Below are 20,364 nucleotides of genomic sequence, written 5' to 3' on the forward strand. Positions count from 1 at the left end.
GGCGCAAGGGGTTAAATCTCAGCAGTATGTAGGTATCCGCAGCCACTGCAGCACAAGTTCCATCCCTGGCTACAGAGCTAACTCACATGGCGCAGCAGACCTCACCTGTCTCGCCCACTACTCCCCTCAGCAGTGTTTTTCAGTGGATCCACCTCTTCTGCTCCCCACTTTGTCTCTGGTGAATCCTCACACCCCCCAGACCTCTGGCCTGTACCCCAGCTCTTGTATGCATAAATAAATTAAAAAATATTAAAAAAATATCATGAGCAAAGAGATGTAATTTGTGATTTTTTTTTAAAATCAGTGGTTACTAAAGAAAAAACCAGGGTTATTCACACCCCAGATAATATTTTAGAAAGAGCTTTTTGTGCTGGCTCAAACAGGTGTACGACAGAAAGATACTCTTTTCTCCAAAAGAACTGTTGACACACATCTGCTCAAATAAATTCTCACTTTCCCCTCCACTGGCACAGTTAGTGAGTTTACAGCCAAACTGTTACAGAGAAAATGATTAAATTTTGCAAGAGTTGAAGCAAACCTAGCAGTTTACCATTCTACCAATAAAGCCTTGCCCTGCCCCTAGCCTTGTGCCAGGTTTACAGCCTGTCCTTATGAGATGCTCCCTACGCAGATGGAGAGATAACAGAAGGGAGAGACAGGATGCAGGTGGGAGAAAATAGAAAATGGAGTTTTTGTAATTTATGCAAACATGAGAAGCAGCATTTCATTTATTTTTCCGAACATGGAACAAGTTTGATGTAAGAGAGAGTCAAGTGAACGGGCAATTGTATTCCCTGTAGATTCAGATGAGGTCTGATTTGGGAGGGGGCGTGGATTCCTGATGGGAAGCTTGCGCCATAGCAGCACGTCAGCAGCACTGACCCTCAGCAAGTTGATGCCGAGCCGAACAACTATGCCTTCTCTTCCTCTATCTGCTGTGCTTGTGGGCTGCATGCATCATGGATCTCATTCATTCATTCCACATTTATTTATATAGCTATGTTGGCACCAATTATGAACAAGACAGGAGGCCTGTGGAATAAAGCCTCCAGATTTGTAGAAGAAACTGTGTCATAGGTGTTCCCCAGCCTTACCCTGAGGGGCCACGAAACCCTGAGAGCATCCTCTGTTATGAGGGAGATTGGGGATTGCCTCATGGAAGAGGGAAGGTTTGTGTTGAATCTTGAAACACAAATGTGACTTTTATTATTATTACAATTGTGACTTTAACAGACAGGTAATAAGTAGACTAGAGGTGTGGACAGAGGGTTCTAGCAGACAGAGAGATCATGCTGACAGACTATGGGATGGGATACAAAGGCCACAGACCAGGGAGGGCCTCATATGCTAGGGCTGTGGGGAACTCCTGCAAGAGGGACTTTATGCTCAGATTTGAGCTCAGAGAGGTCACTGTGGTGGAGGCTGGTGGAGGATTCAGACTGGGCAGAATTTGGAGGCAGGAGACCAGTTAGCATTGTAGTTGGCCAGTGTTTTTCAAGGACCATCAGCAGCAGCATCACTTTGGGAATTTGGCAATCCAAGTCTTGGGCCTTCCCTCAGACCTACTGAATCTGCACCTCTTGAGGTGGGACCCAGAAATCTGTCTTTTATGAGCCCCCTAGATGAGTCTGATGCATGATATCCACTATGTAGTCCATACAAGATGTGGTGATGGCCACACTGAAGCAGGTGCAATGGAATGAGTTGGCAGGGCTCAGTGGGGATATTGAAAATGTACCAAAGGGGTTGGATCTAGAGGATCTAGTCTATAACTAGATGGGACGTGTGTGGATGGCTACCAGGGAAGCAGAAAGGGACAGAAACAGTTCTTGACATTGGATAATGAAACTGCTTCCTCCTCTAGGTTTCCCTAGTGGGCTTCCTCTTCCTATTGGGTTTATACATCTCATCTCTGGCCTCCTGTATGGGAGGCCTCTACGGAGCCCCCCGGATCCTACAGTGCATTGCGCAGGAGAAAGTGATTCCAGCACTGGCCTCCCTGGGGCAAGGGGTGAGTAACTCTTTCTTGGAGAAATGTACATTTTGTGGTGGACCTTTGTTGGCAAATAAATTTGATTAAAACTACTGGTCAAAATTATAAACCAGAGACACACTGCAGGGGAGGAGGAGGGAGAGGGGTGAGAGGGAGGGAGGGAGGGAGGAGCACAGGGGACTGTGGTGATGGTGCACGGGTGCCTTGGGGAAGGAAATTCTATGGGGACTCAATCTGAGGGGGTGGGGGGAAGCAAATATTGTCTAAAAAATGTAAAAAATGATAAATGTTAAGATAAAAAAATTTAAAAAAACAAACAAACAAACAAAAACTACTGGTCAAGTTTTCCAGGCTATGACTAATGAAGAGGCAGAGGTCATTTCTCTCACTCCTGTCCTCTGGGCTCAGTTGGACAAAGTATCTGTCAATTTCACAGCCACCCAGGACCCCTTCCAGCTTGGCCAGCTAGCCATCTTAGTAGCATCCTCAACACTGCTGCCCAAGAAAGGAAGTGCACATCCTTTAATAAAAATAAGTCCAAATTATATAATGTTATAAATCAGTGTTCTATCAAAAAATTATTTAAAAAAAAGAAAAATAGACGTTATCATAATTAGAAATTTTTTTTTAAAGATTTATTTATTTATTTATACAAGCACTGGGTACAGTCAGAAGCGCGGGAGGGTGAAGAATTCACCAGAGCCAGAGCGGGGAGCAGAGCAGGCAGAAGGACCGAAGTACACTGCTGAGGGGAGCAGCGGGCGGCAGGAGAGGTCTGCGCGCCATGCGGGACCCTCCTCTGGTGGCCGGGGAGCAGCCGGGGATCGAACCGGCGCCGCAGAGGCTGCGGGCAGCTTCGCAACCCAGCGCTCAACCGCTGCGCCACCGGGGAGGCCCCATAATTAGAGATTTTAACAATCCTCTCTTGCCAATAAATTAAACAAGTAAACAAAAATTTAATAAAGACATAAGCGATCTGAAAAACAACAAAAATAAATATATTCAAGGATCCTCCATGTTTCCCATAGAAGGAGGAATTTCTTGAGAAGGAGGGTAGCTGGTCCTCGTGGCGCTAACTCTCCTTGAGATCCACTTCCCTTCATGGTTGCTTTGTGATGATTTCCCACACCTCTGGTCTCTGGGCTCCCATTAATCACCATGACCCAAACATTAACTGGTATAGGATAACTTGACTGAGTCACTGAACAATCAAATAGAAGTTCCTAAACCTAGGGGAAGACGAGAGAGAAACAGAGAGAATCCCACTTACCATTATGGTTTGTAAACTACTTCAATTCTGGTGGAGTGGCACAGAGCCCGCCCCTACCTTCTTCCCAGACTCAGCTTCCCCCTCCTTTTGGGCAACAAAGTTGCAAGTCACCCTTAATTCCTTCTACTTTCATCCACTTTTTATCCACAGTCAACATGCATTGGTAGGAGCAATGGTTGTGGTCTCTGGTACATTTCATGTGGAATGACTTTTATTTTAATTACATTAATTTTTATTAGGTAATATGTACAGAGTTCAAAACTAAAAATGGTATAAAAAGTATTCACTGAGAAGTTTAGCTCCTATCATGAGTCTTTCTCTTTTTTTACCCACACCATTGCCTTATCTATCACTGTTCTTATTGCTTTATAATGAATCCTTCCATTGTCTATTTTTAACACAAAGATAGTGTTATACATACATTGCCCTACACCTTGCTTGTCTTCATTTAATATTAGTTGGAGATCTATCTTTTCATGTGGAAGTAGAAAGCCTTTCTTTCTCTCCCTCCCATTTTGTGGATGTATCTTAGTTCATTTACCAGTTCCCTATAGACTCGCCTTGGTGTGGCTTCCAGTAAATAGCACTATGAAGAATAATTTTGTGTATATTTATGTAGAATTTTGTATGTGTGCCAATACACCTATAGGATAAATGTTCATAACTGGGCTTGCTGGGTTAAATGCACTTTTAATTTTAATGAGTCTGCCAAAGCACCTTCCATGTGATTTGTATCATTTTAGCAGCAATGTATGAAAGTACCTATTTTCTTACAACCAGCACTACTGTTAGACTTGGGTCAAAATACCCTGTTTTATAGGACTCTGCTCTGCTCTTGGGATGGAATTTCATAAGGCAAGGGGACATGTCCGCCTGGATTCCTGACCCCCTTCTAGACCACAGTTCAGGTGTGCTGCACCCTACAATTCCCAGCCCACTTCCAGGAAGTGACTCTTTTCTGAGGCACATCCCAGGTTGTGGACCTGGAGTCCACATGTGGGTGGGAAGCCCCTCACAGTACAGTCGGGAAGAGAAGGAAGGTGGTCGGTGAGCTGGAGGCTGTGCATGGCCATTCTCCAGTAAAGAACTCAAGGATTTTATTTAACCTTGAGCCCGGCCCTCCCCATCATCCTGAATGTACGTTACCAAGGAAAGAGGATAGAACATATTTGATTGGGCAATTTGTTTAATTGATTGGCTTACAATTATACATATTTAGACATAGGGCACATGGACTGCCATTTGCCCTCTTGTCCTGGGCACCACTGTGCAGCTATGAGCCTGTCTGTAACTCACTGCCAAATGCAAATTTTTGTATAGTGAGAAATGGCTTTTTACTTGTGATTTTCTTTACTCTTGTTATAGATAAGGTTGAACATCTTTGCCTCTAAGTGTCATTATATTTTCCTGGGGTTGTTGGCCTTCTCAATTGCTAGAAGCTCTTTTCTTTGCTGGGGAGATTAACTCTTCGTGCTATGTTACAAATATTTTTTCTGGTTTGTCACTTGCCTTTTAATTTGGGAACTTATTTTTCCCCAAAGCTTTTTTTACATATAATTAAATTTTATTAGCATGTTTTCTTTTTGAATGGAACTTGAGAGAAGAAACTTTAAACATTTTAGAAGATCCATTCAACAATTTTGAGATATTCAGAAAAGGGCATCGAGCCAATATGAACAGCTTATAGAATGACTGTTACTGAACCTACGCCATGTACACTTATATAACACACACTTGTAATGTCATGGGTTGTAACCTTCTACCCAAGAACACGGGGAACTCCCAGATGCCCCCCTCCACATGCCCTCTCTGGGAAGTGCTCTATCCCTCCCTCTGTGGTTGTCACCTACTCTCTTGACTTCTGTGACATTAATGTTCTTGCTCTCTATGTGGTTTGCATGTTGACCAGCATTTTCTGAAAAAGGCCAGTCAGTCAATGTTGTGGGTTTTACACACCATATAGCCTCTTCACAACTATTCAACTCTGTGGTTACAGCTCAAAAGTAGCCACAGACAATATCTAGTGGCGTAGGTGTGGCTGTGTCCAATTTGTGTAGACATTGATATTTGAATTTCATGTAACTTTCATGTGTTGCAACATATTACTTCTCTTTTGATTTTTTTCTCCAACAGTTTAAAAGTACAAAACCATTCTTAGCTTGTGGGGATAAATAAGCAGATGGTAGCCAGATTTGGCCTGGGGGGGGGGTCGTAATTTGCCAACCCCTAGTTTACTTCCTCCATATGCATCTCTAAACAAAATAGTTTAATTCTGGCTGTTTTTAAACTTTATGTAAATGTGGCATGTCTGTTTAGTGCAGCATTATGTTTATGAGATTCATCCAAATTTCTGCTGTAGCAGCAGCTTGTCTATTATTATCCCTACATAGCATTTCCTCCTTTGCTACAATTCATGTACCATTCTGCTGCTGATGGACATTTGGGATTCTTCTGAACATTGCAGTAGACTGGTGCACACGAAGAGTCCCTCCAGATTAAATACCCATTAGTGGAATTGCTAAATTGTAAGGTATGTATAGCATCACTTATTAGACAGCACCATTCTCTTTATTAGTATTTAAATTTGTAGTTGTACTAATTTACACTCCTAACAGCATTGGATAAGCATCCTTATTCTTTTATATTCTTGCCAATACTTAATATTATCAGACTTAAATTTTTGCCAGTCTGCTGGGTGTTTAATGGTATCTCACTATGGTTGTAATTTGCATTCCCCTGATTACTAATGAGGTTGGGCATCTTTTCATATGTTTAGTAGACATTCTTTGGCTCATGTTTTTATTGGGCTGTCTGTTTTCTAATTTTTTGGTAGTGGTTCTTTGTATATTCTGGATACTCTTTGTTATATGTGTTGCAAATATCTTCTCCTATTATATGCCATCTTTTTTTTTTTAAGGTGTGTTCATATTTGACTGTTTTATCACTTTTCAATTCACCCTTATCACTGTCCTGATCTGGACTTCTAGCATGTCCTTCCACTTACCCAAGACCCTCCTTTTAAGTTCTCATTAATTTCTTTTTTAAAATTAATTTCTTTTTTTATTATTATTTTATTTTATATATTTTTTACTTCATTTTTCATTTTTGTACAATATATGCATTTTCATCTTGGTTATAGCCCCCGTGAAATTCCCACCCCCCCATTCACCCGTGTACCATCACCATGGTCCCTTGTGCTCTTCCCACACCCATCCCCTCCCCTGCAGAATGTCTCTGGTTTATAGTTGCCTGCTGATTTTGATTTTTGCTTTATTATAATTACTTTTTTTCCCCTGATAAGTTCTCATTAATTTCTGAATATTTGTTTTATTTTTTGTCATTTTATTATTGCGGTATGCTAAACAGCTGTAGCAAATATACCCCAAATGAATTCTCAATCACAGCAAAAGTATAGTTCTACTTTTGTGTGTGTGTGAATTTTACTCAAGTTCCAGGGGAGGTGTTTCAGCTGGGGCTCTTATCCTCAAATGCAAATGACTTTGCATTTTCAAAGTGTAACTTCTAAGATTGCCCTCTATTCCAACCTCAGGAAGTAAGGACAGAGCTGGAGGAACACTTGGGTGGTTTATAGATCAGATCTGAAAGTAGCTTACTTGCTTACCCCTCAGAGTTCTGGCAGTGTAAGAGGTGGGGCAGGGGTTAGATCCTGGAATACCCTGTGGGTAAAGCTGACCATATTTACTGATGGAGAATGGGTCAATGAGAAGAATCATCAAAAATTTCACTTGACTGAGCAAATAGACGGATTGAGGTTCCATTTTCTGAGGTGGAGAAGACTATAGAAGAGTAGATTTAAGGGTGGGAGATTGGGGAATCAACAATTTGGTTTTGGACATATTAGTTTTAAGAGCCTATCAGACATCAACCAGAAATGTTGAGTAAAGGGCTGGATATTTAAACTCGATTTCAGGATAATGTTTTAGTCTGGAGAGTCAAATTTTGGAATGAAGAACATAAAGTTCCAGCAGGAAAGCCTAAGAAGGAGCACACAGTGAGAAGGGAGAAAAATCAAGAGAAACTAGGTGACAGAAGACTTTCAAAGATGAGGGAGCAGTCAGGTGGGTCAAATGTAGTTTAAGGAGATGAGGACTGAGAAGAGAATGTTGCTTTTGGTCCAAGAACTTTGTCAGTGTCTCTGATGAATAGCTTCTGTGGATTGACAGATTATATGGAGTTAGCACATTTTTTCCCCACTCCTGTGTTCCTGAAGGTTATCAAACCCACTTCCATCAATAACAGATGTGTGTGTGTGTGTGTGTGTGTGTGGTGGGGTAGGTGGGTATGTGTGTGAGCATGTGTATATGTTTATGTTTCGTATCAGAATCTCCCACCTCAACCACCACCAAAGATTCTGCTTTGTCTTCAGGGTCTCCTGTCCTCTTAGACCATTTTTTTTTTTTTATTTTAAGATTTTTTTTTTTTAATTTATTTATACAAGAGCTGGGGTACAGGCCAGAGGCATGGGAAGGTGAAAGGATTCACCAAAGGCAGAGCAGGGAGCAGAACAGGCAGATGGACCAAACACACTGCTGAGGGAAGCAGCAGGTGAGACAGGAGAGGTTTGCCCCACCATGTGGGTATCTCCCTGGTCGTCCGGGAATCAAACCTGTGTTGCAGAGGCTGCAGACAGCTTCACAGTGCTGCACTCAACCTGCTGTGCCACTGGGGAGGCCAAACTTCTTAGACCATTTTCTAAGCCTGGAAAGAATCAACTTTACACGTATTTGATTTCCAAGGCTGATAGTAAAATCCCAAGAAAAACAAAAAGAGAAGTATTTGGGAAGTCCAAGTTCCATAGAATCACACTAGTATGATGACACTAATCCTAATTAATAACATAATACCAATACCTCTAATGACCAAGGTGTGCTCTCTGTATCAAACATTTTCTATGTATTAACTCTCCTCTCATAGTGGCCCTAGGGGTTGAATATTATTTCCTAAATTTGTAGACCAACGGTTACTAACATGCCGAGAGTCACATGGGAAAAGAGACTGCGCCATTATGCGTTGTTTATCATCTAACATGATTTCCATCTGAAATGTCAGTCCTGCATGTTATTTTGTTTCTGCAGAAAGGACCAAATAAAACACCCGTAGCTGCTATTTGTCTGACCAGCCTGGTGACCATGGCCTTTGTCCTTGTGGGTCAGGTGAATATTCTGGCTCCCATTGTCACCATCAACTTCATGCTGACGTATGTCGCAGTGGACTACTCTTACTTCTCCCTGTCCATGGGTCCCTGCAGCCTCCCACATGTGCCTCGTTCCATGCACAGAGAAGACACAGGAGTTCTCCACTGCTCCGAGCACCTGCTTTTGGAGAAGGTTCCCAGCTATGGCTCTGAGGGTCCTGCTCGAAACCTCTCTGAGGGCACTCTGCTGGAATTCACTAAGGACATGGACCAGCTCCTCCAGCTAACCAGGAAACATGAGAGTAGCCAGCCCAGACGAGTGGAGAGTGATGGGGTACTGGAGAGTCAGAAGGGAAAGCACAAGAAGGCCACCAAGCAAACATTACAAGATAGCTTCCTCTTGGACCTCAAGTCCTCTGCTTCTCCTCATGCTGAAGGCTCTGACCAGCTGCCCATTGCTTCTTGGGAGGAGCAGGAGTCCTGCTGGAACAAGCAGAGTTCTAGGAGTGAAAGGGCTCAGCCTAGGGGGGTATATGAAGAACCTGTTCCTGAGCTCAGTAACCAGTTAAGGCCAAGTGGAGAAGGTGAGTGCTTTGGAATCACATTGGGTGTAATCACACCTAATTTGGTGTAACTACCTTCCTGACCAGTTATCAAAACTCTCTTTCATGTCCTTAGGCAGTTTATTTTATGGCTGCATTTAAAATCCTCATTAATTTATTTGATATTTATTTTTAAAAGGTATTTAAATATTAGCTGAATTAGTAATTTTACTCTGTTATAGATAGTTAATTATAAACAGAAATTTCTTTTTTTATTTGTTCTTATTTCCAGAAGTTATGTTAATTTTTAAAATTTTTTATTTATATATTTTTTATGTCATTGTTCATTTTTTTTAATAATAAATTTTATTTTTATATTCCCCATACAATTGCAGCCCCCCCATTCTGACCCCAATCCCTCCCCTCCCACCCCCACCCCCCAAAAAGTGTCTCTGGTTCATAGTTTTTTGTTGATTTTGATTTTCACTTTCTTATAGTTATTCATTTTCCTGGTCCCTTATTTAAGTTTTCTAGATTCCTGCTATGAGTGAGACCATCCGGTATTTTTCTTTTTCTTTCTGGCTTATTTCGCTGAGCATGATCCCTTCCAGCGCCATCCATGTTGCTGCAAATTGCATGTGTTTATCTTTTTTGAATGCTGAGTAATATTCCATGGTATGTATGTACCACATCTTCTTGATCCAGTCATCTATTTTTGGGCATTTGGGCTGTTTCCAAAGCTTAGCTATTGTAAACAGTGCTGCTATAAACATAGGGGTGCAGGTGCTCTTTGGAATTGATGTTTCTGTGTCCTTTGGGTAAATACCTAGGAGTGGAATTGCTGGATCATATGGAAGCTCTATGTTTAGTAGGTCCAGAAATCTCCACACAGCTCTCCATAGTGGTTGGACCAGTTTGCACTCCCACCAACAGTGCAGGAGAGTTCCTTTTTCTCCACACCCTTGCCAACATTTGTTGTTGCTAGTTTTTTTAATATGTGCCATTCTCACTGGTGTAAGATGGTATCTCATGGTAGTTTTGATTTGCATTTCCCTGATTACAAGTAATGTTGAACATTTTTTCATATGCCTGTTGGCCATTTGCATTTCCTCTTCAGAGAAGTTTCTTTTTAGCTCTTCTGCCCATTTTTTGACTGGGTTATTTTCTTTGTTGTTGCTGAGTCTCATCAGCTCTTTGCAGATTTTTGTGATCAGTCCTTTATCATTAGTGTTGGGTGCAAAAATGTTCTCCCAGTCAGTGGGGTTTCTCTTTGTTTTTGTTATTGTCTCTTTTGCTGTGCAGAAGCTCTTTAATTTGATGTAGTCCCAGCTGTTTATCTTTGCCTTCACTATCACTGCTTTGGGTGATGTATCTGTAAAGATGTCTTTGATGTGCAAATCACGTAGTGTTTCACCTATATTTCCTTCTATATATTTTATGGTTTCAGGTCTTATGTCTAGTTCTTTAATCCATTTTGAGTTGATTTTTGTGTATGGTGTGAGGTAGTGGTCAAGCTTCATTCCTTTGCATGTAGCGACCCAGTTTTCCCAGCACCATTTATTGAACAAACTTTCTTTGCTCCAATGCATAGTCTTTGCTCCTTTGTCAAAGATTAGTGACCATAAATCTGTGGGTTTATTTCTGGATTTTCTATTCGATTCCATTGGTCTGTATGTCTGTTCTTGTTCCAATACCATGCAGTTTTGATGATTATGGCTTTGTAGTGTAGTTTGAAGTCTGGGAGTGTGATGCCTCCATTCCCTTCTTTCTTTTTCAGGAGAGCTTTGGCAATTCGGGGTTTTTTGTGATTCCATATGAATTTCATCAATAATTGTTCTATTTCTTTGAAGAATGACATTGAAATTTTGATTGGAATAGCATTGAATCTGTATATTGCTTTTGGTAGGATGACCATTTTAAAAATGTTTATTCTTCCAATCCATGAGCAGGGGATGTCTTTCCATTTCTTTGTGTCTTCTTCTATTTCTTTTAACAGTGTTTTATAGTTTTCTTTGTATAGGTCCTTTACCTCTTTTGTTAGATTTATTCCCAAATATTTGATTTTTTTTGTTTCAATAATAAAAGGGATGGTTTTTTTGATTTCTTCTTCTTCAGATTTATTGTTTGTGTATAGGAAGGCTACTGACTTTTGTGTGTTGATTTTGTATCCTGCCACTTTACTGAACTGATTGATGAGTTGAATTAGTTTTTCTGTGGAGTTTTTGGGGTTCTTTATGTATATTATCATATCATCTGCAAATAGTGATAGTTTGACTTCTTCTTTTCCTATTTGGATTCCTTGGATGTCTTTCTCTTGTCTTATTGCTCTGGCTAGGACTTCCAGTATTATATTGAAAAGCAGTGGTGAGAGTGGGCATCCTTGTCTTGTTCCAGATCTTAATGGAATTGCTTTCAGCTTTTCACCATTGAGGATGATACTGGCTGTTGGCTTGTCATAGATGGCCTTTATCATGTTGAGGTATGTTCCTTGTATCCCAAGAATTTCAAGGGCTTTTATCATGAATGGGTGTTGCACTTTGTCGAAAGCTTTCTCAGCATCTATTGATATTATCATATGGTTTTTATATTTCTTTTTGTTGATGTGTTGGATAACGTTGATTGATTTTCAGATGTTAAACCATCCTTGTGTCCCTGGAATGAATCCTACTTGGTCGTGGTGAATTATCTTATGGATACATTGTTGGATTCTGATAGCTAAAATTTTATTGAGGATTTTTGCATCAGTGTTCATTAGGGAGATTGGCCTGTAGTTTTCCTTTTTTGTGTTGTCCTTATTCGGTTTTGGTATTAGTGTAATGTTGGCTTCATAGAACGTGTTTGGTATTGTCTCTTCCTTCTCAATTTTTTGGAAGAGTTTGTGAAGGATAGGCACCAATTCATCTCTGAATGTTTGGTAGAATTCGTTTGTAAATCCATCAGGTCCTGGGCTTTTGTTTTTTGGGAGGTTTTTGATTACCATTTCAATTTCGCTGCTTGTAATTGGTCTGTTTAGGTGTTCTATTTCTTCTTTATCTAGCTTTGGGTGATTGTAGAGTTGTAGGAATTTGTCCATCTCCTCTAGATTGTTGAACTTGTTTCCATACAACTCTTCATAGTAGTTACTGATTATTCTTTTTATTTCTGTTGTGTCCGTTGTGATTTCTCCTCTTTCATTTCTGATCCTGTTTATTTGTGCTTTCTCCCTTTTTTCCTTTGTGAGCCAGGCTAGGGGTTTGTCTATTTTATTGATTTTTTCGAAGAACCAGCTCTTGGTTTCATTAATCTTTTGGATTGTTTTTTTTAGTTTCAATTTCATTTATTTCTGCTTTGGTTTTTATTATTTCTTTTCTTCTACTGGTTTTGGGGTTTTTTTGTTGTTCTTTTTCTAGATCTTTGAGCTTCGAGATTAGGTTGTTTCTTTGAGTTCTTTCTTGTTTCTTGATGTGAGCTTCTATTGCTATATATTTTCCTCTTATTACTGCTTTTGCTGCATCCCATACATTTAGGATATTGGTGTCCTCCTTGTCATTCAATTCAAAGAATTTTTTAATTTCCTCTTTGATCTCCTCATTAGTCCAGTGGTCTTCCAGTGGTGTGGTTTTTAGTCTCCATGAGGTAGGAAAGTTCCTTGCCTTCTTTTTATGGTTTATTTCTAGCTTGATGCCTTCATGGTCAGAAAAGATGGTTGGTATGATTTCAATCTTGGTGTATCTGTTGATGTTTGTCTTGTGCCCCAGTATGTGATCGATCCTGGAGAATGATCCGTGTGCGCTTGAGAAAAATGTGTGCTCCGTTTTTTGGGGGTTTAGTGTTCTATAGATGTCTGTTAAGCCCAAATGCTCTAGGTCCTTATTTAGAGCTTTAGTTTCTTTACTTATTTTTTGTCTTGTTGATCTATCCATTGTTGATAGTGGTGTGTTGAAGTCTCCCACTACATATGTGTTTTCTCTGATGTCTGTTTTCAGAGAGGACAACAGTTGTCTGATATATGTTGATGCTCCTTCGTTTGGTGAGTATATGTTAATGAGTGTTATTTCTTCTTGAAGTATTGTCCCCTTGATCATAATGTAGTGACCGTTGGGATCCCTTTTTATTTTTTTGAGTTTGAAATCTGTTTTATCTGATATAAGTATAGCTGTTCCTGCTTTCTTTTTTGGTCCATTTGCTTGTAGGATTGTTTTCCATCCTTTAACTTTGAGTCTATTTTTATCTTTTGTAGCTAAATGTGTTTCCTGGAGACAGCAAAAGGTTGGGTTTTGTTTCTTAATCCAGGCTGCAACTCTGTGTCTTTTTATTGAAGAGTTTAGTCCATTTACATTTAGGGTTAATATTGATATGTTAGCATCTGTATTTGCCATTGTGTTTGTCTTTCCTTTGATTTTATTTATTCTTTTAATATCTTTTTTTTTCCTTGCCTTCTTTCGTTGTTATTCGTCCCTCTGAGGTTCTGGCTTTAGGATTCCTTGTAGTATTTTTTGGAGTGGGAGTTTATTGGTAATGAAGTTCCATAGTTTCTGTTTGTCTGGGAAGGTCCTTATTCTTTCTTCATAGAGGAAGGAAAGCTTTGCAGGATAGAGTATTCTTGGTTGACATCTGTTTTCTTGGAGTCTGTTGACTATGTCCTTCCACTCTCTCCTTGCCCGTAGTGTTTCTTCAGAGAAGTCTGATGTCAGCCTGATTGGTTTTCCTTTGAATGTTATTTGTTTCTTCCCTCTTGTCAGCTTCATTATTTTTTCCTTGTCCTGGATTCTTGGGAGCTTCACTATTATGTGTCTTGCTGTATTTTTCCTTTCGTCATGGAAGTTTGGTGTTCTTCTTGCTTCTTGTATATCAATTTTCAGCTCCTTCTTCACATTTGGGAAGTTCTCTTCAATTATCTCCTGGAATATTTTCTCTGTTCCTATATCTCTCTCCTCTCCTTCTGGTATTCCTATAACTCTTATATTTCCTTTCCTCATGGTGTCAGATAGTTCCCGAAGTCTTTCTTCGTTCTTTTTCCTTCGTACTTCTCTTTCCTTTTCTGTTTTGGTTCTTTTTATTTCTGTGTCTTCAAGAGAACTTATTCGTTCTTCCATTTCATCTATTCTGCTTTCATTGCTTTTCCCAGAATTCTTTAGTTCTTCCATTAATTCTTTGATCTCCTGCATTTCTTTTACTTCCCTCTTTAGGGACTCAATTTCATTCTTCTGATCGTTGATTATTTTTCCCTTATCATTGTTTTCCTTTATGACTTATGTCATTTTTTTAATCATGGCAATTTTAAATTCTCTTTCTGGAAGGCTCAGAAGTTCTTCCAAGTTACTGTCGTTGCAATCTGGGGGCTGGTTTTCTTTTTGTGGTGTGCTTCTTCCCTGAGGAGTTGCTATGTTGCGTGTGGTTCTTCTACTCCCTACTGTCTGTTTTCTAATTTGCCGTATGCGTTGGGACACTGTGTTGCTGGGACTGGCCGGCATCTTGGGTGAGCTTCTCTGCTCCCCTCTGGCTCCTCCGGGAGCCATCTGTCAGTTTCAAGCAGTCTTTACTGAAGAAAGGTCCCTGTTCTAAAATGCCAATGTGGGGACACACTCCCCTGTGCTCCTGGTCTGCCCCGGCGGTGGGTTCCCTCTCCCCCTCTGGGCTTGGACTGCAGGCCAGAGGTGTTCTGGTGTGGGCGAACTTCCCCGGCTCACCTCTGGCTCCTGAGGGAGCCTTCTGCAGGCAGTCTTTACTGAAGAAATGTCCCTGTTCTAAAATGGCGATGCGGGACACACTCCCTGCGTGTCCAGTCTCAGGCACACTCTTCTGCGCGCCTGGTCTGCCCCGGCTTTGGGTACTCGCTCCCCCTGTGGGCTCAGACTACTGGTCGGCAGGGGCCCGGCGTGGGCTAACTTCCCAGCTGGCCACTGGCTCCTCCAGGAGCCTCTGCTGGTTTCAAGTCGCTAGGTGGCGCCAGAGATCTCTCCTAGAGCCCTTGGGGAGCTGTTTTTTTTTTTTTTTCACCCCGTGGGACAGGAAACAGAGCAGGAATGGTAGGGTAAACCTCAATGGCTTTGGGGTGCTGTGTCTGCCTTGTGCCCCACCGTCGTGAAGAACCCACGCCCCGAATTTTGTGCCCCGGATCTCAGTTCCAAAGCCCTCAGGTCCAGGACGCGGGCTGTAGCCCAGTTCAGTGTCCACAGAATGGCGTCTTTTGCACCCCGCTCCCGGTTCCTGGATACTCAGTGAGGGACTTTCACCTCAGTGAGGGTCTTCGCGCGCGTCTCCCTGCAAGCCTAGGTCGCAGGCGCGGGGACCTGGGCAGCCGCGATCCCAATCCGCGTTTGCTTTTCAACCACGCTGCTTTTCCGCGCTATCCAGATCCCTATCCGCGTTTGCTTTTCCAGCGCGCTGCTTTTCCGCGCAGCTTACAGGCCGGCCTGGGGCTGTGTGCTGGTCCTGGCCTCCTCCTGGGGGGCGGGGTCTCTGTTTAATGGCGCCCGGAGCTCACCTCCGGCGAATCCTGCAGGGTTCTCCGCAGCTCCTGTTCACGGGGTGTGGTGGCTGCAATAGTTCCTTTCCACTCACAGTCCCACTTGCTGCGTAGTTTGTTCTTGTTGGTCGTTTTGGTTTGTTTTTTTTCCCTCCTCTCTGCCGGTCAGAGAGTGCCGACTCTGTGGGTGGGGGAGTAGAGCAGGGTTCTGTGCTTTCCTCCCTTCTAGTCCTCTTTTATGGCAACTTTCTTCTTCGGGTAGTTTGCTGGAGTCACCCGTTTATCTTCCGTGTCCCAGTTCTCACTGGGACCTGCCGCTTTTCCTCCCTATTAACTTTTTTTAATGGGAGATCTTACTCGCAGCGTCTCCTCGCCGCCATGTTGCTCTGCCCTCTGTCATTGTTCATTTTTAAACAGTATTTGCTTCTTCCCCCACTCAGGTGTAGTCCCCACAGAATTTCCTTCACCAGTGCACCCATGCACCATCACCTCAGTCCCCTGGGCTCCTCCCTCCCTCCCTCTGATCCCTCTCCTGCCTCCCCCCCTGCAGGATGTCTCTGGTTTATAATTGTCTGTTTATTTTTGTTTTATTTTGTTGGGTTTTGTATTGTTATTATTTTTTCCCCTAATATCTTATTTGGTTCCCCTATATTCCTCCTATAAGTGAAACCATCCAATATTTTTCTTTTTCCTTCTGACTTGTTTCACTGAGCATAATTCCTTCTAGCTCCATCCCTGTTGCTGTGAATGGCATGAGTGTATCTTTTGATTGCTGAATATCATTCCATTGTGTGTATATGCCACATCTTCTTGATCCAGTCATCTATTTTGGGGCATTTGGGTTGTTTTCAGGTTTTACCTATTATAAAGAGTGCTGCAATAAACATGGAGGTACAGGTGTTCTTTTGAATCAATGTTTTTGTGTCCTTTGGGTAGATCCCTAGGAGTGGAATTGCTGGGTCATATGGTATCTCCATCTTTAGCAGGTTGAGGAATCTCCACACAGCTTTCCATAGTGGTTGGACCAGTTTGCACTCCCACCAACAATGTAGGAGAGTTCCTTTTTCACCACATCCTTGCCAACATTTACAACTCATCTTTTTAAGAGTCTTCCATAACCTGGGTACTTTGTATATAATATTCAGGTAATATTACAGATCTTAGCATTTTCCATTTTACAAATGAGTCCCACTGAGGCCACAAAGAAGTCTTAGAGCTGACAGCTGGACATCACACCCAGGTCGGTCTGGACTAGAAGCCCAGTACTGTCTTTTACATCCCCCTGCCCTATGAGGTCGGTACAGACAAGTGTGGGCTAAGAAGAGAGACAAATGTACATGGAAGGGGATATCTAAAAACAAAAGCTTTACATTTCCAATAAATCTGCTTTTCCCTCTTTACTTCCAAATTGGTGGGAGGATTTTAATGGAAGGAACATTATTAAAATAATTACACAATATAATTATATAATCATGTAATAGTTATAAAATTATTTTATTTTTATTAAAGTTATGAGTACAATTTCAAAAGCTCAGTGGTGTTAAAGGTTACATAATCAGAAATAGTAGTTCCCACTCTTTTGCACTATTGCTTTTACCCTTCTCTAACCCCTAGTCCCACTGCCACAAAATCTCCTTTCATCCAAAACATTGCTTCTTGTGTTAACCTTATATTACTAAGTAATATATTTAAATTGCTATTTTTATGTCAATTTCAGCTATCTTTTGACTTCATATTATGATAAATGGAGATTTAACTCATTGATGCCACTAAAAATTCTCATCCAATTAATGTCCCTAGTGTGGTTATATCACAGTTTTTAATTAAATTAATAGCTAATATCCATATTGTCATGATTGAGTAAATACCACTTAACTCTGAACTATGTTATACTAAGATTACATATCCCTTTTGCCTAACTTTTTATGTTTCCTGAAGTTAATAATTGCCTTGGATTTTTTTTTTTATTTGCTTGGTTTTCTGTCATTGTTTTTCTCTAAATGCTCTGGAAGATATGTCAAACACTATTCAATGTTATTTTCCAAATGCTTGGATTCTTCAGAAATCTGTCATATCCGTTTCATTTTTTTCCCCTTTCTCCTATGACAACCATCATCTAAGATCCAGGAAACAAAAGGCATATTGAACGCAATGTTATGGTTCACTTTATTTATTTATTTATTTATTTATTTACTTATTGCCTATCCAGTGTTGAATGACCTCCCTGTGTTTGAGAAATGAATCTTTATGGCAGGAAAAGCACTCAAAACTGAAAAATGTCAGTTTTCCAGACTCTCCTGCAGCCATTGTTTAGGTTTGAGACTAAGACTATGCTAATCACATGAGTCCTCCTTATATTTGGAACTGGGAACTGGAACCCAAAGAAATGAGGGTTTTGAGAAACTCTCTGGAAGTATGATGATTACTATAGGACATCTACATTCCCGGTACAAGTGTCCAGGGCTTTCTGGGCCAGTGGGCAGGCTGCAGTGTTTAGGCTGTGGTGGCTGCAGCAGTGTTGACTGCTCTGAGGTATAATTTTGAGTGTTGTCACTAGCTACATAGCCCTGAACTTGATTTACCAGCATTTCTAGCTACTCTCAGAGGAGAGGCAGGGAAGAGCCTTTTTAGTTAGTCATATTGCTCCTTCACATACATGTTTGTTTTCTCCCCACTAAAGAAAAGGAAGTGATTGGATCACAACAATTAATCTATGTCACAGTTATCTTATTTTTAATTTCCAAGAACTCTTAGCTGTAACATGACTTGTCTTTGTTCTTTTTTTTAAAATTTGAATATCATTTCATTCCTATTTTATGGGTTCAAGGACTTATCTTACCTGTCTGGTAATATTATATTCTCCCTTTAAAGTCCTTTTCTGCTCCTTTTCACTAATGTGTTTTCTTAAGAAACTAAGAGATTCTTTTCTCTTTGGTTCTCATGCTCTATTTTATATTGTAGGCTTTAATAATGTTGATCTTTTTGAGTTCTTCTCATGCTTAGAGAGGAAGTACTAAAAAGCTACTTTAAAAACCCGTGTATCTGGACAGGGCTTGTTGGTTGGGCACCTCACCATAGAACAATTAGGGAGTAAGCTACCTTTTTCATTGTAGGACCCCAAATGTGACTATCCAGAGGTTTTATTCTGGGGTTGTTCAGTCTCTTCCAGAAAGGAGTCCTTTGTTTGCTTGCCTGAGGGGATACCCAGATGTCTGCTTGCATTATGGGAGCAGATTGAGATAAAGGAGTTAGTGGGGGCCAGGAGGGGAGCAGTACTTAGGATATAGATTGCCATTTGATTTCCTGCCTTTATCCATTTCTTCATTCCTAACTATGCCTGGTTCCCCTTCATTCCTAACTATGCTGGCTTCCTAGCCACTTTCTCATGACAACCATTCCACTACATGTCCCAGCTACATTCACTGGTTTGATTTCTTCAGAGGAAACCCTCCTGGAGGAGGTAATTGGACAAGAGGCGGAGTTGTTACCCAGCTGCAAAGGCAGAAAAGATCTTGGTTTCAGCTGTTTCATGTACACTCTTCCATCCAATGCCATAAGTGAAAACTGAAAACTTTCCTAACTTCTCAGGGGCATGGTGCTTCCTGCTCCTGAACTCTGCTGGGGTCTACTAGTGTCCATTGGCCTCTCCTGGGCAGCAACCTCTGTAGGCCCTAGAAGTCACCCTCCTTTGCTCTGCTTGGTCTGTTACCACTCCTCTGTCACCTTTCCATCATGCAAGACTTGTTTTGTCTTTCCTTTCCTTTCTCATTCTCATTGTGTTTGTGGGTTTATAGTTAATTAATTCCTTTTCTGCCTTCTCAGTGGGTTTTTAGGAGACATGTGTGGTCAGCCTGCAATGTTTAGTCAATGAAGTGGTCACTACCCAGTTGTCCAATCTTAAAAATGCCATAACTATTGTTGACCATCATTCCTTCTCTCTTCTCAATCCTTACTGTCTTTGGTGTTCAGACCCTGTTCATTTGGCACCTGGACTCTTGATAAATCTCCAAACTAGTTTCCGGCCTCCAGATTCTCCCTTATCCTATTCCTCCTCATTACTTACTCAACGCTCTTTCCAATCTAAGACTCTCATCATGTCTCTCTCTCTCTCTCTTTTTTTTTTAAAAGATTTATTTATTTATGCATAAAAGAGCTGGGGTACAGGCCAGAGATGTGAGGGCTGAGAGGATTCACCAGAGACAGAGTGGGGAACAGAACAGGCAGACTGACTGAAATACACTGCTGAAGGGAGCAGCAGGTGAGACAGGAGAGGTCTGCTGCTCCATGTGGGTTGCTCCCTGGCCGGCTGGGGATTGAACTTGTGTTGCAGAGGCTTTGGATTGCTTCATAGTGCTTAACCCCTTGCGTCACCAGGGAGGCCCTTATCATGTCTCTCTTACAATGAAACCTCAGCTGGAATCTGATGCCTTCTGTCTGAAGGCCAAGAGCCTTGATGTGATTTGCAGGGTTCCTCACAAATCTGCCCTGAGCTGGCTTCCTGGCCGCTTTCTCATGACAACCATTCCAATACATGTCCCAGCTACATTCAAACTAGTGCCCTTAACACATCAGGTTCTTGATTCTTTCCTGCCTTTACACTTGCTATTCTACCTTCTCAAATTGTTTTAAATACCCTTTCTCTATCCAGTAAACTCTCACTTAGAGTTAAAAATTCATCTGACTTTTCAGACCCTTGAGGATTCCCTGATTTCCTTTGTGTAAACTTACCATTTGATTCACACTAGTATTATTACTTATCACATTGTTTTATACATTTAGATCACATTTATTTACACATTTGTCTTCAGGTCTATTCGTCTGTTTGTCTTAGAGAAAAGGAATATTCATATCATTACTTTGACTCTAGACTGTGAGCTTCCTTTGGTCACAAACTATGACTTTTCACCTTGTCTTCATCACAATTCTCACACAGTACATGGCACACCACAGACACTC

General features: G+C 41.2%; 1 protein-coding gene across 1 annotated transcript in view; it reads left to right on the forward strand.

Moving 5' to 3' along the window:
• Positions 1-20,364, forward strand: part of SLC12A8 (solute carrier family 12 member 8) — a 122,525-nt gene that overhangs the window by 88,311 nt on the left and 13,850 nt on the right. Inside the window, exons 9-10 of the mRNA XM_054700501.1 lie at positions 1,865-2,011; positions 8,360-9,002. Of these exons, the coding sequence (XP_054556476.1) occupies positions 1,865-2,011; positions 8,360-9,002 (790 nt within the window). The remainder of the gene's footprint in view (positions 1-1,864; positions 2,012-8,359; positions 9,003-20,364) is intronic.

The sequence above is a fragment of the Talpa occidentalis genome, unplaced genomic scaffold (assembly GCF_014898055.3).
Source record: "Talpa occidentalis isolate TD23 unplaced genomic scaffold, MPIMG_talOcc4v2.1 talOcc4.4, whole genome shotgun sequence".
NCBI classification, from domain to species: domain Eukaryota; kingdom Metazoa; phylum Chordata; class Mammalia; order Eulipotyphla; family Talpidae; genus Talpa; species Talpa occidentalis.